The sequence below is a fragment of the Monodon monoceros genome, unplaced genomic scaffold, assembly GCF_005190385.1.
Source record: "Monodon monoceros isolate NGI ecotype Baffin Bay Population unplaced genomic scaffold, NGI_Narwhal_1 Super_Scaffold_18, whole genome shotgun sequence".
Classification (NCBI taxonomy): Eukaryota; Metazoa; Chordata; class Mammalia; order Artiodactyla; family Monodontidae; genus Monodon; species Monodon monoceros.
In genome coordinates, this window is record NW_021703774.1 from 100,245,577 (window position 1) to 100,265,094 (window position 19,518).

A 19,518-nucleotide genomic window follows, 5' to 3' on the forward strand; every position below is an offset into this window, starting at 1 on the left:
AGGGGAGCAGGGTTGCATGAAAAGGTCACTAGGTATAAGTCTGGAGGCAGTTACAGTGCTAATTCCTTATTTTCTATTCTCTAGCAGGTTCAATAAAGTGATGATGGCATTCTTTCTTGCCTGCCAAATATGGCTCTCAAATATCCTTGTCATATATTTACAGATTTACTTGAAGAGCTGTTTTTTTTAAAACAAATATTCAAATAATAAAATGTAAAATGATATAGGTCAGTAGTGTACTTCTGGGAAGGAGACAGGACTGGAGGCAGAAGTGAGGGGGGAATTTTGCTTTTTTTTTATTTTTGCAGTACGCAGGCCTCTCACTGTTGTGGCCTCTCCCGCTGCAGAGCACAGGCTCCAGAAGCGCAAGCTCATCAGTCACAGCTCACGGGCCCAGCCGCTCCGCGGCATGTGGGATCCTCCTGGACCGGGGCACAAACCCGTGTCCCCTGTATCGGCAGGCGGACTCCCAACCACTGCACCACCAAGGAAGCCTGGAAATTTTGCTTTTTAAAATTATACATGCAATTCTGTACTGTTTAATTTTTACAACAAGCTTGTATTGCTTTTATAATTTAAAAAATAATTGAAAGTTAAAAAAGAGGAAATCCTCCTTAAGAGGATCGCATTTGTAGTTCAGAATGAATTTGTTAATCATAACATTAAATCAATACCTATCTGAGCACTTCAGAGTATGTGAAGTAAGAAGTAAAGGGAGGAAGAGATGGAAAGTTGTGATTAAGGCAGAATCAGGGAGGGGACATTCTGATGGGCAGTTTTTTTTTTTTTTGAGGGGGGTAGTTCTTAAAAAGAAGCAAAAACTTGGGATAGTAGAAGAGGGCTTATGTATCTGGGAGCAAGGTCAGGATTCAACAAAGCCAGACTTGAAAATTCACCTGTTTATCTGCACATGAGATGACTAAGGTATTGGCTGGGCTAAGGAGGGAAGTAGGATGAGGATATTCTCAAAGATCACTGCAGCAGTTTGGTTGAAGTAAACTGCTACTTGCTGGGAAGAAACATCAGATGGGACATGCAGGATGGGATGGTCTAGATTTGAGTATGAAGCTGATAGCAGCGAGTTTCCTGGATTGCAAGAAACAGAACTAACTGTGGTAGCCTATAAAGGAAAAAAAACAAAGATGGGGCATGAAGTAACAAGAGTGGACAGGAAATGACTGGAGCAGCTGAGAACTAAGTGATATTGTGTTCTACCATAGCAAGCTGAAGTCATCTGGAGGTCTCTACTTGATTTTTAAAATGTCCAATTTGAAAACAGAATCCAAACAGGCAACAAATGAAAAAAAAACAAAAACCAACAACAAACTGAAGTAAAACACAAAGAAACTCACCACTGTGGTTAACAGCTGGTTCTAAATATGATGGTTAAACTTTCAAGGTCTTCATTCTTTAAGTGTAATTCTTCAAGCAGGGTGGTCACAAACTGTGTAAACATTACATTTTCCTGAGAATGCTTCTGAATGCCAAGAATTGAGGTCAGTCTGAAACACCAAAAATATTAAATATATCCATGAAATTGGAAGGACTAAGGGGCTCCAGTCTCTAACATGGCAGAGGGGATTTTTGTAAGGATAATGAAGTCTATCTGATTTAACAAAATTCCCAGAGAGAGAAGGCTTTACTAAAGCTGAAGAGAAATCTTAGGAAAAGACTGAAAAATCAAACGTATTGTTACATAAGGAAAGAAGCCTAAAAGCCTTAATCCAAAACATGTTCTTCATTATGCCAACAAAAACTACCAAAATTCTGCCCAGAAAAGAAAATTAATGAAGTCTTTCCACATGGTGAAAGGAGGTTGTGTAGAGAAGCTTAGAGGTGAGAACTGCTTTTAAAAAAAAATTTCTATCAACTGTTTAGATTATATCACCTGAAAAAAAAAGATAATGAACAAGATTACCTTTTGGATGAAACCTTAACATTTTTATTTTTGTAACACTAAACACATGAATTACATCTTAAAAGGCACTTAATACAAACTTCACAAGGAACACAATGCTTTCTTCTCTAACCATTTCCAGTAAATATCCCTAAAGACTGATTACATATAATAGATTTTTTTTTTTACATTTATTTATTTACTTTTGGCTGTGTTTGATCTTCGTTGCCACGTGCCGGCTTTCTCTAGTTGTGGCGAGCGGGGCTACTCTTTGCTGCGGTGTGCGGGCTTCTCATTGCGGTGGCTTCTCTTGTTGTGGAGCATGGGCTCTAGGTGCATGGGCTTCAGTAGTTGTGGCACATGGGCTCAGCAGTTGTGGCCCGTGGGCTCTAGAGCACAGGCTCAGTAGTTGTGGCGCACAGGCTTAGCTGCTCCGCAGCATGTGGGATCTTCCCGGACCGGGGCACGAACCCGTGCCCCCGGCATCGGCAGGCGGACTCTCAACCACTGCGCCACCAAGAAAGCCCATAATAGATTCTTAAAAGTAATTTTCACTGAATGTGATTAGTAAACATGATTTTTAAAAAGTGAACAATATCTAATCACAAACTGTGCAGACCATTCCTTTTCATAAGTTTTTGTATCTCCAGAGAGCATGCTTCACAGAGCCTTTGCAAGAACATTCTGGAAAGGTTTTTGGAAGAAAATTCTTTTTTCCCCGAATAGTCTATACTTCCCACACAAACCTCTTACATATGCTTATTTAACCTTGGTCATTGCCAGTGGGCACATCAAATATAAATAAAATAACCCTGATTTAAATCAATAATGCTCAAGAAATCAGAGCAGAACAATTCCACAGTAGTGAGTGTGGAATGAGAAATGTTATTTTCTGAGACAGATTTCTTCCTTGCTTATTAGCCATCTCATACAGAAAACAGAAATAAAAGGAAAATTTTGTTAGAATTGTCCAAAGATGCCCTAGACTCTGAGGAGGTGGTAGATTCTCTATATTCCTGAAGGTATTTTAGCAAGAATTGGAGACTAGGTAACTCTAATAGTCCAGTGAAATCTAGAGTTCTACCCAAGAAAACCACTTATTCCTCCCCACCTCTCCTCTATTTCTTTACAGCTAGCGGATGGAGTACCAGGTTCTCATATGAGCTTTGTCTGCAAGTATTCTCCAAAGGTATTTTATACTTGAAAATAGGACTAAGTCTTATTTAGGATTAAGTCTTCTAATGCCAAGCTCAAGCTGGGTACTTGGGTGAAATTATAGGCAGTTGTGGCCAGCTTTTCCTGAGGCATTTTCCTGTGGAGAAAGTGGAACCCAGAAGTCAACTCTGTTGGCTTTTCTCATACTTAGGTGATGTCAACATTAAAACATCAAGTTGCTGCTTCCCCACAGTAAGACCAAAGATGCTGGGGATGGGATAGCACTGGCTAAAAACAAGAAGTCAGAGCAGTCAGATCAGATGTCAGCTCCACAGAAATCTAGTTTTTGTGTGTTTTTTAATTTTATTTTTTTATACAGCAGGTTCTTATTAGTCATCCATTTTATACACATCAGTGTATACATGTCAATCCCAATCGCCCAGTTCAGCCCCCCCACCCCCCCGCCACTTTCCCCCCTTAGTGTCCATACGTTTGTTCTCTACTTCTGTGTGTCAACTTCTGCCCTGCAAACCAGTTCATCTGTACCATTTTTCTAGGTTCCAGCTACATGCATTAATGTACGATACTTTTCTCTTTCTGACTTACTTCAGAAAGAGAAAAACAACTGTCAGACTCTGTAAGATAGTCTCTAGATCCATCCACGTCTCAACAAATGACTCAATTTTGTTCCTTTTTTATGGCTGAGTAATATTCCATTGTATATATGTACCACATCTTCTTTATCCATTCATCTGTCGATGGGCATGTAGGTCGCTTCCATGACCTGGCCACTGTAAAAAGTGCTGCAATGAACATTGGGGTGCATGTGTCTTTTTTTTTTTTTTTTCGGTATGCGGGCCTCTCACTGTTGTGGCCTCTCCCGTTGCAGAGCACAGGCTCTGGACGTGCAGGCTCAGCGGCCATGGCTCACGGGCCCAGTCGCTCCGCGCCATGTGGGATCCTCCCGGACTGGGGCACGAACCCATGTCCCCTGCATCAGCAGTCGGACTGTCAACCACTGCGCCACCAGGGAAGCCCCACATGTGTCTTTTTGAATTATGGTTTTCTCTGGGTATATGCCCAGTAATGGGATTGCTGGATCATATGGTAATTCTATTTTTAGTTTTTTAAAGAACCTCCATACTGTTCTCCATAGTGGCTGTATCAACTTACATTCCCACCAACAGTGCAAGAGGGTTCCCTTTTCTCCACACCCTCTCCAGCATTTGTTGTTTGTAGATTTTCTGATGATGCCCATTCTAACTGGTGTGAGGTGATACCTCATTGTAGTTTTGTTTTGCATTTCTTTAATAATTAGTGATGTTGAGTAGGTTTTCATGTGCTTCTTGGCCATCTGTATGTCTTCTTTGGAGAAATGTCTATTTAGGTCTTCTGCCCATTTTTGGATTGGGTTGTTTGTTTTTTTAATATTGAGCTGCATGAGCTGTTTATATATTTTGGAGATTAATCCTTTGTTGATTCGTTTGCAAATATTTTTTCCCATTCTGAGGGTTGTCTTTTCGTCTTGTTTATGGTTTCCTTTGCTGTGCAAAAGCTTTGAAGTTTCATTAGGTCCCATTTGTTTATTTTTGTTTTTATTTCCATTACTCTAGGAGGTGGGTGAAAAGAGATCTTGCTGTGATTTATGTCAAAGAGTGTTCTTCCTATGTTTTCCTCTAAGAGTTTTATAGTGTCTGGTCTTACATTTAGGTCTCTAATCCATTTTGAGTCGATTTTTGTGTATGGTGTTAGGGAGTGTTCTAATTTCATTCTTTTACATGTAGCCGTCCAGTTTTCCCAGCACCACTTATTGAAGAGACTGTCTTTTCTCCATTGTATATCCTTGCCTCCTTTGTCATAGATTAGTTGACCACAGGTGCATGGGTTTATCTCTGGGCTTTCTATCTTGTTCCATTGATCTATGTTTCTGTTTTTGTGCCAGTACCATATTGTCTTGACTACTGTAGCTTTATAGTATAGTCTGAAGTCAGGGAGTCTGATTCCTCCAGCTCCGTTTTTTTCCCTCAAGAGTGCTCTGGCTATTTAGGGTCTTTTGTGTCTCCATACAAATTTTAAGATTTTTTGTTCTAGTTCCATAAAAAACGCCATTGGTAATTTGATAGGGATTGCATTGAATCTGTAGATTGCTTTGGGTAGTATAGTCATTTTCACAATATTGATTCTTCCAATCCAAGAACATGGTATATCTCTCCATCTGTTGGTATCATCCTTAATTTCTTTCATCAGTGTTTTACAGTTTTCTGCATACAGGTCTTTTGTCTCCCTAGGTAGGTTTATTCCTAGGTATTTTATTCTTTTTGTTGCAGTGGTAAATGGGAGTGTTTCCTTAACTTCTCTTTCAGATTTTTTATCATTAGTGTATAGGAATGCAAGAGATTTCTGTGCATTAATTTTGTATCCTGCAACTTTACCAAATTCGTTGATTAGCTCTAGTAGTTTTCTGGTGGCATCTTTAGGATTCTCTATGTATAGTATCATGTCATCTGCAAACAGTGACAGTTTTACTTCTTCTTTTCCAATTTGTATTTATTTCTTTTTCTTCAGATCAGCTGTCAGCTCCATAGAAAACTAGTTTTTGTGTTTTTTAAAAATGGTAATTATATGACATATCCAAAACAATTTCTCCGATTATCAAGGAGACTACTGTTTGGCTCATATATGAAAACAAAGTTTTCTCAATTACTTCTCAAAGTGCCATTAATATGTTTAAAACTTAACCCTCAAATTAGAAATAAATGGTGACTACTAGATTTCTCAACCTGTGTGCCTAATGAAAGCAGAAAATTAAAAGCATTATAAAAAGTTTGTAAGAGAATTGTTCTATGAATTACCCTAGGTAGAAAATATTTTGGGGGACTTCCCTGGGGGCGCAGTGTTTAAGAATCCACCTGCCAATGGAGGGGGCATGGGTTTGAGCCCTGGTCCGGTAAGATCCCACATGCGGCGGAGCAACTAAGCCTGTGCACCACAACTACTGAGCCTGTGCCCTAGAGCCCGTAAACCATGACTACTGAGCCTGCCTGCGTGCTGCAACTACTGAAGCCTGAGTACCTGGAGACTGTGCTCCGAAACAAGAGAAGCCACTGCAATGAGAAGCATGTGCACCGCAACAAAGAGTAGCCCCCACTCCCTGCAACTAGAGAAAAGCCCACGTGAAGCAACAAAGACCCAACACAGCCAAAACTAAATAAATAAATTCATAAAAAAAAAAATGGTTTGGGAATAGTGATACTTCTCTAGCAAACTTATAAAGCTAACATTATTCTATAATAACTTTATTGTAAGATATGTTCAAATTTACCCAAAAGTTTTGTTCACAAAGAAAAATTAGGGTTAATGAGAAACTTTAGCTAGGAGTGAAAAGAAAAAGGAAAGCAACAATGCAATCTCGCTCGTGAGCCCATGACAAATACTGTGAATCAATAATTCTTTTCTTAATGAGCTTGGACCTGTTTTGAGACTACTCAAAATAGGGCTCTGAGCAACCACTTGTTATGATTTCTGGCAAGTTGAATATCAAAGCCTTAGGGTCTATCTATAAAATAGGGCTAATAATACTTAAGTTCCTTATAAGTTATTATTACAAAAGTCAAGTAGGATACTGTAAACAGGTTTTTAAAAGATCAATTATAATAATGATTTTAATACCAGTTACCATGTGCTACCTTGGAGTTTTACTATGTATTTGTTCTAAGCATGAATTATCTCCTTTAACTGCACAATGATGCTGGGGGATATAGTACTGTTCCCATTTTATGAGGAGTGAAAGGCACAAAAAATCCAAGTGCCTTCCCCAAGGTCACAAAGATAGTAAGCGGCAGGTCAGGCCTTTGAACCCAGGCAGCTTATCTCAAAAAGCCCATGCTCTTGGCTAATACGCAAGCTTTCATACTTTGTAGGCTATAGCTTTCATTCTTTGTAGAACACTACATAAATTTAATCTTTAATCTATAGAACACTATATAAATTTAATCTTTACTTGCCTGATTGATGTATACTGTGCCCTCAATGAACATGCAGAAGAGACAGAATTTTTTTTTTTTTTTTTTTTTGTGGTACGCGAGCCTCTCACCGTTGTGGCCTCTCCCATTGCGGAGCACAGGCTCCGGACGCGCAGGCTCCGCGGCCGCTGCCACGGCTCACGGGTCCAGCGCTCCGCGGCTCACGGGGCCCAGCGCTCCGCGGCATGTGGGATCTTCCTGGACCGGAGCACGAACCCGCGTCCCCTGCATCGGCAGGCGGACTCTCAACTACTGCACCACCAGGGAAGCCCGAAACAGAATGTTTTAAATTTGCTTTTGAGAACTACAGGACTACAAATATAAAAATAGCTAGTAGCTGGCAGGCAGAAGGAAATGCTAACAGAGAAATCACGCAAGGTCTGGTGTCTGTTAGGAGACAGGAATAGCAGTTTGGGACCTGGGGGTTTCTGCAGCAAGTCATCAAGCAGATAGACAGCAATCCTTAGGCATCTGGAGCCAGGATTTCCTGACTGCTCTTAACACTTGAGCCCTAAGAGTTGTTGCATAATTATACTCCTGGAAAGTTAGCCAATGAGATTTCCTTTAACCTTACTTATTCCCTTGTGTTTCTCCTTCAATCTTTAACTGAAAAGACTTCTTCCCCACCCCCCAGTCCCTAACACAGAATGTAATGATCATAAGAAATAAGTTAGCTTTCTAAAAATTTTAAGTTGACTTAAATCCTTTTTGGAATAAGCTGAGGTATAAATAAATAAATACTCTAATAGTTCCTGTGCACCTCTAACCATTAGTAATCCAGTGGATTACTTTTGGGGAGTCATGTAAAAATTGTGTTTTTCCTTTTAACATATCCTCCCTAGAAACCAGGCTAATACAAAATAAAAAGGATGGTTTTGACAAGCTATAAAGTCATAATATGTCAAGAAAGATGCTAAACCCTGAAAATATAATAATTTTATGAATGATTCTTTCAAAAGAATTATGATTTGCTTTTATCTCCAAAGTAATTTACATTTAAAGTTGAATAAGGGCTATATATAATCTTTGTTTTCCAGATTCCTTGACTCATCTACCTTAACATGTTTTATTACTTAATAGCAACTGCCTACCTGCCCACTCTACCAGACTGACTGCTTACTGGACATCTGCTGAATTTCCATGTCATCTCTGTAGCAAGAGGCTTCTGTGCCTATTTGCACAGATGAATCTGAGGCAAGATTGTAACTTTTTATCAGACTGTTATGGTTTTTGTCAATGGTAAGAGTTGGCTGTTGCCACTGCCAAAGATGCTACTAATAAACTGCAAGGATTCTTTTTAGGGTACATGCCACCCTAATGATAGGTATCATCGGCTGAATGGGGTGTGTGGACCTATCTGGGGTGTGAGGAGCACTACACTGAGCTTGGAGACAGGGTTCTGTGCAGAATCTGCTTTTGTTAGCAGTGACCATGGAAGAGGGCTTTGGAAAGCACAAAGCACTAAGCAACATAGTCTACGTGTGCTTAGAACCAGGCCCAAGGACAAATGAACAAAGACTTATTACTGGAACTATTCTTTACATGGTCAATTATGGTCTCTTAATTGCCACTCTGAAAGCCTCGTCTTAGTTCTTTTTCCGGCTGACTGCAGTACTTGATGTCCTCAATCACTTCCTCCTTTCCTAGAATTCTCCTTCTTTGGCTTTTCAGGAACTGTCACAGTTCTCCTCCTCCTACTGAATCTTTATGATCTCTCTTGTTGGCATTTCTTTTTTTTATCAGCCCATTAATAATGATAGGTCTTACCTATGGTTTCATATTGACCCTCTTCTGCACTACATCCCATCTCATGGCTCTGATTATCAATGATTCAAATCTTTAACTTCTCTCTTGGGATTTTTCTCCACTTGGACGTCCAAAAGGTACCTCAAATACATTATGTTCAACCCTGAAATTCTGAGCTTTCATTTTCATCAAAACCTTCTAGTATTAGAAACCTCAGTCATCTTTAAATCTTAACCCTTAATGTTCTTTGTTCAGTCAGTTACCAAGTCCTGCTGATTCTCCTCTGAGGTGCTTCTTGAATCCATTTCATCTCCCCCACTCTCACTGTCCCTGTCCTAATTCAGATGCATCATCTCCTGCTTGGACTACAGCTATAGCCTAAGTGGTCTCCCACTCCAGTCCAGTCTCCACATTGCCACCACAATCCTCTCTCACAGATCTGATTAAGTCACTCTCTTGCTTTAATAACTACTTATAGGAGGAATCAAATTTCTTTGGGCCTTTTATTTTCCTTGTTTCTATCACATGAATATTTTCATAAATATTTCAAATAATATGAAAGTATATATTGTTGGCTGTATATATTTTTCGCACCAAGCAGAAAGGTGGAAGACTGGGATCACATTTTACTCATCCATCTTGTATTCCTCAAAGGCTTGTTCTCTTAATACATAATTTGGTGAATGATTATAGAACTGAAACTGCTGCTACCCCATACTAACACTTCTCAGTGTACTACAACAGGTCCTGGACAAACTATGGTCTGTGGGCCAAATCTGGCTTGCTGCTTTTGTAAATAATTTACTTTTGTAAATAAACTGAAAAACAGCCATGCCCATTTATTTATGTATTCTACAGCTGCTTTTGTGCTACAACAGCAGAGTCGAGTAGTTGGGACTGTAGGGCCAGCAAAGCTGAAAATATTTATAATTTGGCGCTTTACAGAAAGTTTGCCAACTCTTATACTAGAAGATTATTATGTACCAACTTTAATTTAAAGTGAATAACTCAGCCACTAATATAATGTTTTATATAAGTCTGATGATGGGAGTTATTAAAATAGGAGATGAGAAATCCAAAGGAACCACTTGGCTCTAGGATACTCAAAGTCTGGTCTGTGAAAGATCTCCTGTATACTGAATCACTTCAGTATGGAAGAGGCTTAACAAAACCAACAATATCTCATAAAATCTACCAGGTGGAGAGAGAACTTTCCCTGGCTCACTCCACTCCAGCCAAACTGACCAGCCTTGCCTCAATTATGCCAGGGTTTAGTTTGTCCTCACTTAAGGGCTGGCTGTTTTCTTTCCTGGGGGTGCTCTTCCCCCAGATCTCTACATGGTGGACTCCTTCATGTAATTCAGTTTTGTTTAAATGTCACCTCTCCCACCTGAAATCTATCCTCACTTTTGCCCTCTCTACCTACCTACTTTGTTTTTCATAGTCGTTACTATTGTTTAGTTCTATTTTTTGTTTGCTTGTTTACTGCCTATTTCTCATCCAAAAGAAGGTGAATGTCACGAGCACAATGACTCGTGTAGTCACTGCATTCACTGTATCCCTCATGCCTGGCACATTGTAAATGATCACTAATTACTTGTTGAATGAAGAAATAGCTTAAGAGGTCACTAATTTATTGTGCTTACTGAAATACTTTTTCTTCTGCATAAAATATTCCTCCTTTCATATTTAGAGGAAGGAAGGGAGGAAACATTTTCTTGACGACTTCTGTTCGCACATAGTGGCATCCTCCTGCTAGAATATTTCAGAATATCCATCAGTGAGGTGAGATGAGCTTTAAATTCATCAGGTAGGCCAAGCACTAAATCAAGACCTATCACTTGTTCCTGCATTTCCCCTCCTCCCTTCCATGTGTCCTGAAACTCAGTGTTGGCCAAGAGTGTCACTAAGTGTTGGCTTAGTGTCACTGAGCAGGCTTGGTTTGTCGCTTAATTCACTCCAGTCCTGTAGAGGAAACTGTGGAGCAAGGGGCTGGCCTTTGAGTGGTTGCTTGGTGCCTTCCTCTGGAGCAAAAGTACTTTAGCCTCACAGGTTAAATGTGAAAGGAAAGAAATTCCTTTCACTCTAAAGGAGATGACACTTGGCCAAAAGGAAGAGCACTTTTGGATTTCTACAATCCAGCTAATACAGGTCTTTATTTCTGTGTATTTCTGGCTGTTACTACTGTTTTTGAATGGGGTGTGTTCTTATTCTTTCTAGATCAATGAAAGTAACAATGTAGCCACAAAATGAGGACTCAGTTGTTTTTGGAATCTATACTCCCTTTTAGTCTCCTCCCATTTAAGAAAAGAGACTCAAGATCCTTTCTTGATGTAGTGATTGGGACCCTTTACACAAGACAGTTAATAAACTACCTCCATGATCATGAAGGAGGGAGATTCTATACGTCTATGTGTAGCATGCTGCAACGGCTAACGCATTTTAAATCCTGGACATTGTTCCTCATATATAATCTAAATGGCCCTTGCAGAATTTTGGGGGGGCCCCCTCTTAAAAGTTATTCCTTCATATTCTTGAAAATGGTTCTCAATTCCAAGTCCTTTTAATCTTTCCTAATAGATGCCATCTAACTGTTCCTTATTCAGATTGGTGTTATTCCCTATGTCCCCCACTTCTAGCTTCTCATTTTCCTAAAATGCAATGTCCCAGAATATAAATATTTTTCAAATTCATTACTTCAAAACATAGAACAATATACCTTCAGAGAAAGATATCATGATGTAAAATCTTTCACATCTAAGTTATCTTTGAAGTACAATCTCAGAATCTTATTAACCTTCTCCCCTTTTTTGTTAGAGTCCCTAGGCTCCTCCTTTTCTTTTAATCCTTTACCTGTGTATGCTAATCATTTACCTGTTTAACCTTTTAATTAAAGAACAACTTCCACCCTATTATATATGGAAAGGGACTCAAACCTCTGTTCCAGTCCTACAACTTCTAATAGTGAATATCAAAGAAAACTACAATAAACTGGGCCCAAATAACTACTCTACTTAAATAATATAGTAATATACCACAGTTGGTATTTAACAATGTGCTTTATATAGGAAATACCTTTAAAATAATCAACAGAAATTGTGATTAGCAGTAAGAACAAAATATTTTTATGTTTCAATTTATTTCCTTCGTGTACTTTTAAATATGAATAAAAACCTCTAAAGGTGACACTAGAAGGATGGTTTACCACAAAAAGTCTGTATGCTGGAGAATATGATTTGACAAAAACGACATAACTTGCAAATGTATAAATCACAAACAAGAGAGGAAAGTTCTCATGAAAACTCCACTGATTCAAATCTCTATTCTGAAAAGAAAGGCAGCCTTCTATAACCAGTTCTTTACCATATGGTAAATGGCATGATGACAAAAGCAAAAAAAGCCAAGTGTCAAACTGCATCTTATTGATAAGACCTTTATTTAGCTGACTGCTGCACATATGCTACACATCAAAAGGAGAGATTGGAAGTCAGGTTAGGACAGGTACCCTCCATTTGTTATTACTGAGCTATCAAACAACATCTGGTTAACAGGAATTATTATACACAGAATTAAGAGGAGTTTCAAAGTTTGACAACTGAAACAAGATATTTTTAATTAAAAGTGGCCTTTTTATAAATCTTTTTATCCAAGGATTTAGAGCTGTACAAACTCTTGATTAAGGGTCAGAAGAAAGTTACCTATGATTTTGTGAGTCACTGGTTTGTTTCACATTAACAGAGAAAGCTATATAAAGAGTTAAAGTTATGGTTTACTGAAGAAGTGGAGCTAAACAACTGATGGGTCTCTAGGTTATCCATCTCCTGTAGTGCATTAAAAGTCAGTAATGAACTTGGATATTTAAATGGTCTTCCCATTGTGGTCGGTATTGCTTTGATCACTGCATTCATTCCCATTGGGGAATATACAGTGCAACTCTTGTAACACTGGAAATCACGGCATGGTCTGATTTATCCTTTCCTGAATAATCTGGGTAATATGGGTGAAGATCACATCAGGCATTTGCCTTAAATGATATAGCACAGACATCCCTTAACCTGTCCGTCAACACTAAGCAGCAGTAACTCTTAGAGTTTCCTAAGGGTTTATTACTGATTTCCAAACTTGCACAATCAAACTGGTAGGCTGCTGTAAAATGACACTGAACAACACTCCTCATATTCAATATAATCTTAAGTGAAGAAAATGCTGTGAGAATGTCTATGTGAATAAATGTCACCAGAAAGCATGCTTCTCTATGGTTTGGGGTTGGAGGAAAGGATAGGAAGTGAAAAGCCACACTTTTCTTTTTCTGTACCTGTCAGATTTGAGAAATTACTGGGTTCCTACAGAGTTCTGTTGCAGTAGGGAAACCTGTTCTGCTGATTACCACACATAAAGGTGATGAATATGCAGACCGCTAAAAGATAATGCTGGGCTTAAAAGAAATTTTTTTAACACTCACTCTCTCATCCTTCAGAAGTTAGGGCTGGGAAGGAGGAGTATTTCTGTTAAAAAGAAGTATTTTCAATGTTTACATGCACAGGCACTATGCTTGTTACTTTACCAGTGAAAACAGAACAGATATTACAAGACCTGACACTTCAGGGGCTTAGAATCAAACAAAACCAAAAGTCTTCCAGGATAGATGAGGCATCTTTATTAATATTGGCCTGAGTAACTGAAAAATCTGAAAGATGAGGTTTAACTGCACAGTCTTCTTTGATGAGGCTATACCACTTAATTTCCTCAAGTGTGATTTAGTCTCAACAACCCAGCTAGTTTCCTTTTGACAGCTGAAGTATCAGAGGCTTTGGACAGGGTAAGGGATTTATCCAGGATCACACTGGTTAAGAACAGTGCTAAAAATGGACACCTTTATCACAAGGGTATCTTGCTTATCTATGAAATCTGATATTCCTTCATGCACTGCAGTAACAATTGTCACTTTACCCATACTCTGTATTCTTCAAAAAAATGAGTTGGGATTTTCCCTCCTTCTCTACATGAATAAGTACTAAATGATAACCTCTGTGAAAATATACACTCAAAACTGAAACAAAGGAGAGCTGTGACCAGTAAGTAACCCAAAGGGTCAAAATGTCATCTATTTTCAGAAATTTGAGGGCTCACACAAACCCAAGCAATTTTTCTAAAACGTCTCTTTCAGATATAAAAAAAATTTTAGTGTAAACTTTCAAAAGGGATTTCATCTGTATATTCAGGGCTCATATTTAATATAACTCTTTTCCCACCTTGCGCGTTTCTTACTGGGGAGAAGGCAGAAGAAGATTCAACTCTGTCAGTGATTCTCTAAAAATATTTGTCTAATCTGTGGCCCCTGGCCTCCTCCCTGAAGTAACACAATAGCCCCGGGGGCACAGGGAAAGAACCAAAAAAGTCAACCTGTGGAAGAGCTTTTCCTTTTCCATAAAATAACATGGACTGGGCCACGTGCAGAGATAACTCCTTCATGGCATTTTCCTAAGCTGCTCTTGATGTTGTTTTTCAGTAAAGAGTAAACAGTTTGACAAGGAAACAAATGCCAGGAGGTCAGAGATCAGTTTAAAATTCAGATACTTTAAAATGGGTGATGGGTGGCTTTCTAAATTAGAGCAAATTGTTTCCTTTGAAGAACACCAGTTCTCTTTCCCAGTTACTCCTTTTGTGGCAGGATCTCAACCACTGAGTCAAACATAAGAAGCTACACTGATTTCCAAGTTCGTAAAAAGAAATTTTTCTTTATGAAACTAACTTGTTGATCTTCAACCTTTCTGTGAAGTTACAGCAAGTGTTAACTCCAAGGTGAGACACCAGTGACTTTCTTAAGGTCACGTAGTCAGTAAGAGATGAGCAAATAACCCCAGAAGTACTCCCACGGGTCTACGCTTCTAACCACTATACCACACAAGCTCACATGTCTGATTCATTTTAAGAACTGAGTAGACCTTATGATTTCAAAGGCCCACTTTTATATGCTCTTCAAATAATTTTTGAAATCTGTCATTACAAAATAAAAGATGCTAATGAAAACGGACAATTCTATTGTTTCTAATTAATTCATCCTTTCTGTGACAGCCAAGAAGCATCTTCCAACATCATCAACTAATGAAGACTTTAGAAGAAGGCTAAGACATGCCTCTCAGCAAGCAAATCCTGGCAGACATAGTTAAATTAACTGATTTAGCATATCTTTATCTAGCACATTAATAATTGCACTAGAATTAAGGATAGTGGTTGTCAATTCTGTCTGCACAAATTACAGTTGGGGAACTTAAAAATACATATGTCCAGCCTCCACCCTAGAACAGTCAATCAAAATCTTTGGATCAGGTATTTGTAATTTTTATTTTATTTATTTTTGGCCACACGGCGAGGCTTGCAGGTTGTTAGTTCCCCAACCAGGGACTGAACCCACACCCTCGGCAGTGAAAGAGTGGGGTCCTGACCACTGGACCGCCAGGGAATTCCCAAGTATTAGTAATTTTTAAAAGCTCCCTATGTGATTCTAATGGACAACCAGTGTTTAGAACCACTGTTAAAATTTTGAATTGAGATAATCTGTGCAGTTCTGATCATTTGTTATACTTGTTAACTATACTGCTGGACAAAACTGAATAGCAAAGGAAATGAGATCTCTATATAAATACCTATGTAACAAAGCAGAAGGTAATACAGTCCAAAAGAAAGGTCTCACCTATAGAAATTTGTACAAGGAAGATATTATTTGTACCTCGGGGGGAGGTTAAGAAAGACTTCTAAGGAGGTAGTGACATTTGAAGTGGGTCTTGAATGCTAGGACCGAGGAACATGAAAAGTAAAGGCATTTTAAGCAGAGTCCACAAACATACAAGCTAACAGAGATGCCTGTAGGGGAAAAGAGTCAGTAGATACAATGTAAGGACACAAAAGAGAAATAAGTTGGGTAGGCAGGTTGGGGCCACTTTAGGAAGGCCTTGAATTTCAAGCAAAATTACATGATAGGAAATGGGGTATTAGAAGGTTTCTGAACAAAGGCCTGCCCTGATCAGAACTGAGCTTTAGTGAGATTACTCTGGTAGCTGGAGGAAGGATGGACTAGTTGAGGAAAGAGACACATGGCAAGAGACGTGTTTAAGAAGGCTATAATTGCAGCAGTCTACGCAAGTAATGAAAGCCTGATGTGGGTTGGTAGCAGTGGGAAAGGAGAAGAAGGAAGGCTTTAGCAATTGATTAAATATGGGAGATAAAGGCAAAGGAAGCACCAAAGCCAAGTCAAACTTCAATTCTGGGTAATTAGGAAGATGGAAATGCCACCAAAGGAAAAGAAAGGGAAGATCAGCTCAGTCTCAGATTTCTGAGTGTGAATTGCTTGAGGGATATCAAATGGAGATGCTCCCCCACCCCCATAAAATTTTGGTTTGCAACCTAGGAGAGATGTCAGAGCTGAAGACACAACTTTGCAGGGAGGGACAAAAGAAACATTTCATTAGGACAACCAATTTTCTTCCTAAGATAACTCCATTACCCTTTACCAATCATATCTGTCCTGATTTCTTAAACTAATCTTTCACCAGCACTCCTCTGAATCTCTTGCATCCTTGTCTTAGCTTTCCTATTTGTCAAAACTACAACTAAGTAGTGCTACAACCTGCTTTCTCCACACCTACAACAGGATGGCTGAAAACTACTGGAGGACAGGAAAGTGGCAGGAAGAAGGGAACTTCGAAGATTGATATAACTACAAACCCATGATCTCTGGCTTCAGCTGGGTAACTTGTCAATTTTCTCTGGCACTTGGTTAGGTCCTTTTCCGATACTCTCAATGACTGTTACCTCTTTTTTTCACGCCCTACTCAACCATCATCTCTTCACTCTTAGAATACATCATATCTTACTTGAAGTTGTCAGGCGTAATTTAAAAATCTCTCTTCTAGGGACTTCCCTGGTGATGCAGTGGGTCAGAATCCGCCTGCCAATGCAGGGGACACGGATTTGAGCCCTGGTCTGGGAAGATCCCCACATGCCACGGAGCAACTAAGCCTGTGCACCACAACTACTGAAGCCCGCGTGCCTAGAACCCATGCTCCGCAACAAGAGGAGCCACCGCAATGAGAAGACCGCTCACCACAACGAAGAGTAGCCCCCGCTCGCTGCAACTAGAGAAAGCCTGCGCGTAGCAACGAAGACCCAACACAGCCATACATACATACGTAAATAAATATCTCCCTTCTACTTACAAACTTACCTATAGCCACATTACTCTTCATTTATTTTCTTCCTGCCCCAGAAGATGTATCTCTCTCCTGTTCAAGCTACTGCTGCCTGTAACCATGATCCCACTTCTTTGTACCTCCTCTGGGACCCTGTTCCACCATGCATGTCTACCCCCCCAACCCTGCCCTCAGCTTCAGATTCTTTTTTTTTTTTAACTGGCTCCTTCTCCATACCCTACAAACATGCACTTGTCTCTTTTCTCCCAAACAAATTGTCGCAGTTCAATTTCTTTCCTACTCTTATCATCAGTTTTCTCAAAAGAGAAACCTCCATTTGCTGACTCCACTTCCTCATGTTAACCTGGGATACTGGGATTCATATAGTCCTTCAAATTACATAAAAAGGTTTCTTTTTTTTTTTCTTCCAAATGTGTATTTTTTTTTCCTTTGGGGAAAGAATACATAACTTTATTCCTACTTTCAACGTATAACCATATCTCTCAATCTGTAATGTGAGCTGTAGAGGATTAGTGGCATTTAGTTTTACACAGTTTGAGGAATTCTGGAGCATGTGAAAGTTGTATAAGTGTTAGTGTTTTGGATGAGCAACATACTTCTCTGCACTGAAACCACAGGAATACTAGTTATAACCTGGCAGTTGCATTATTCTTAAAAAACATTTTTGCAGTGTGGCTGATTTGTCACTCATTGAAATTAGAAACCTCCATGTGACAAACAACATCATAATGTGGGGCCTGAAAAACTCATTGGAAAGAAAATCAGTAAATAAATAAAACTGTGAAATTGTACAGACAATTCAGTTACTGGAATGTGATTTCACCTCCACAGAAATTACAGGTGTTCAAGCAGTTTGTAGCAGTTTCCTGAGTACTTCTGCTCCAATGGAATTTTCAGTATTAAGCTCTATGTATTTTGATATGTTGTGTCTTTTAAGGCAGAGTATACCTAAGCTGTACTAAAATGACAAAGAGCCAACTCTCAGACTGCTCACTGAAAGCGGACATGGGACGACACAAACAGCAATAGTGAGAACTAGATAACAGCAAGCCTCGTTTTACCCTTTGGCCTTTATAATCTGCTCTAAAACTTTGTAAAAATATTTAAACCAGGAGTAAATCGGAAGTATTTTAGTTTTGCCTTCAGGAACTATATGACTTTACTGTTAACTAGAACTATCAGAATGAGAAAAGTCAGAGGCAGGAAAAATATTAAAAAGGTGTTAAGTCTCTATAATACACAATCTAAATGGAAGTGTTTAAAGACAACAGAAAAAACACACTAGGTGATTTGGTTCTTGAATTTAACAAGCACTCAATATGCCTAGGAATAATAATTTTTTTCCTTATAATTTTCATGCAAGTTTGCAAGACTAGTTAATAAAATACATTCAGTAAGACTAGTTAAAGGAAGAGTTTGCCTCTAGAGTGAAATTTTCCATTAAGACCCATTAATATTTGATAAATGCTTCCAATTCAACGAACAAATACCAACATGTAAAGCATTTAAAGAATTCTCCAGAATTGTGTCTGTGATGCATCAGATAAATAAAAGATTTAGTGCCATATCTACATACTCGGTGATTAACTGCTCTATAACCAATTCTTCTATTTATCAGTCCACAGAATATGAAAGAGTAAGTCCATGGAAATCAGAGAAGAGCAGTATTTGAAATATAGTTTTAAAATCAAAGACACATTAAAAAAAATTAAAATGCTTACTAATTTTATAATTATATGAATTAAAAGATAATTTCCCAGTTACATCTAGTTTTGTTTTTCATTAATTTTATTAAAGATTTTATAAATATCTTTTTGCAAAAAAGCAATGCTAGATTTGGTTAAAAGCAGCAATTCTTTTTAGGCTAGTCACATCCTTATCAGACAATATCCACCCTGGAAAATATGAATCATTACCAAGACAAAGGTTACTGTCCTTTTTACTCATGATAGTAAGCAACTATTTGTTTTTTCCTGTGCAATTTCACCAGTGTTACCAATTCTGTTTTGAAGTTCGTAACACCAACAATAATTTATCCAAGTTTTTCCTGTCCATTCATTCATTTGATTTATTCTACAAATATTCACTTAGTGCTTATTAAATGCCAGATTGAGTGCCAGATTTAGGGAGACAAAAGTAATCTAGACAATGTCCTTGGCTGCATGGAGATTATGTTTTGGTAAGAAAACAGTTTCAAATTTGCCTAACTTACTGTAGACATTTTCCTGGTTTAGTACTGTTTACACACTGTCCAAACACAATTTTTGGATGAATGGAAAGTCTCTTATTCTCATGTAGAAACTGTGTGTGTGTGTGTATGTATGTGTGTATATATGTGTGTATTTTTTTGTGAAGTACATGTATATGTCCCTAAGACTGATTTGTGGATTATAAAAGATGAGAAGGCAGGTAAAAATCATAAATCTGAAAAAAAAAAAGTTAGACACCAGAATTAAACACAGTAGCTATACAGGTCAAACTTAGAAAT

At 38.6% G+C, this 19,518-nt stretch overlaps 1 protein-coding gene across 6 annotated transcripts in view; it reads right to left on the bottom strand.

The window, feature by feature from the left end:
- RPAP2 (RNA polymerase II associated protein 2) overlaps positions 1-19,518 on the bottom strand; it is an 83,638-nt gene that overhangs the window by 3,518 nt on the left and 60,602 nt on the right. For all 6 annotated transcript variants that reach the window (XR_003794432.1, XR_003794434.1, XR_003794435.1 and 3 more), the window contains one exon: positions 1,353-1,502. Coding sequence is in view for 2 of the 6 variants with exons in the window: in XM_029228549.1 (XP_029084382.1) it covers positions 1,361-1,502 (142 nt within the window). In the remaining 4 variants the exon portion in view is untranslated. The remainder of the gene's footprint in view (positions 1-1,352; positions 1,503-19,518) is intronic.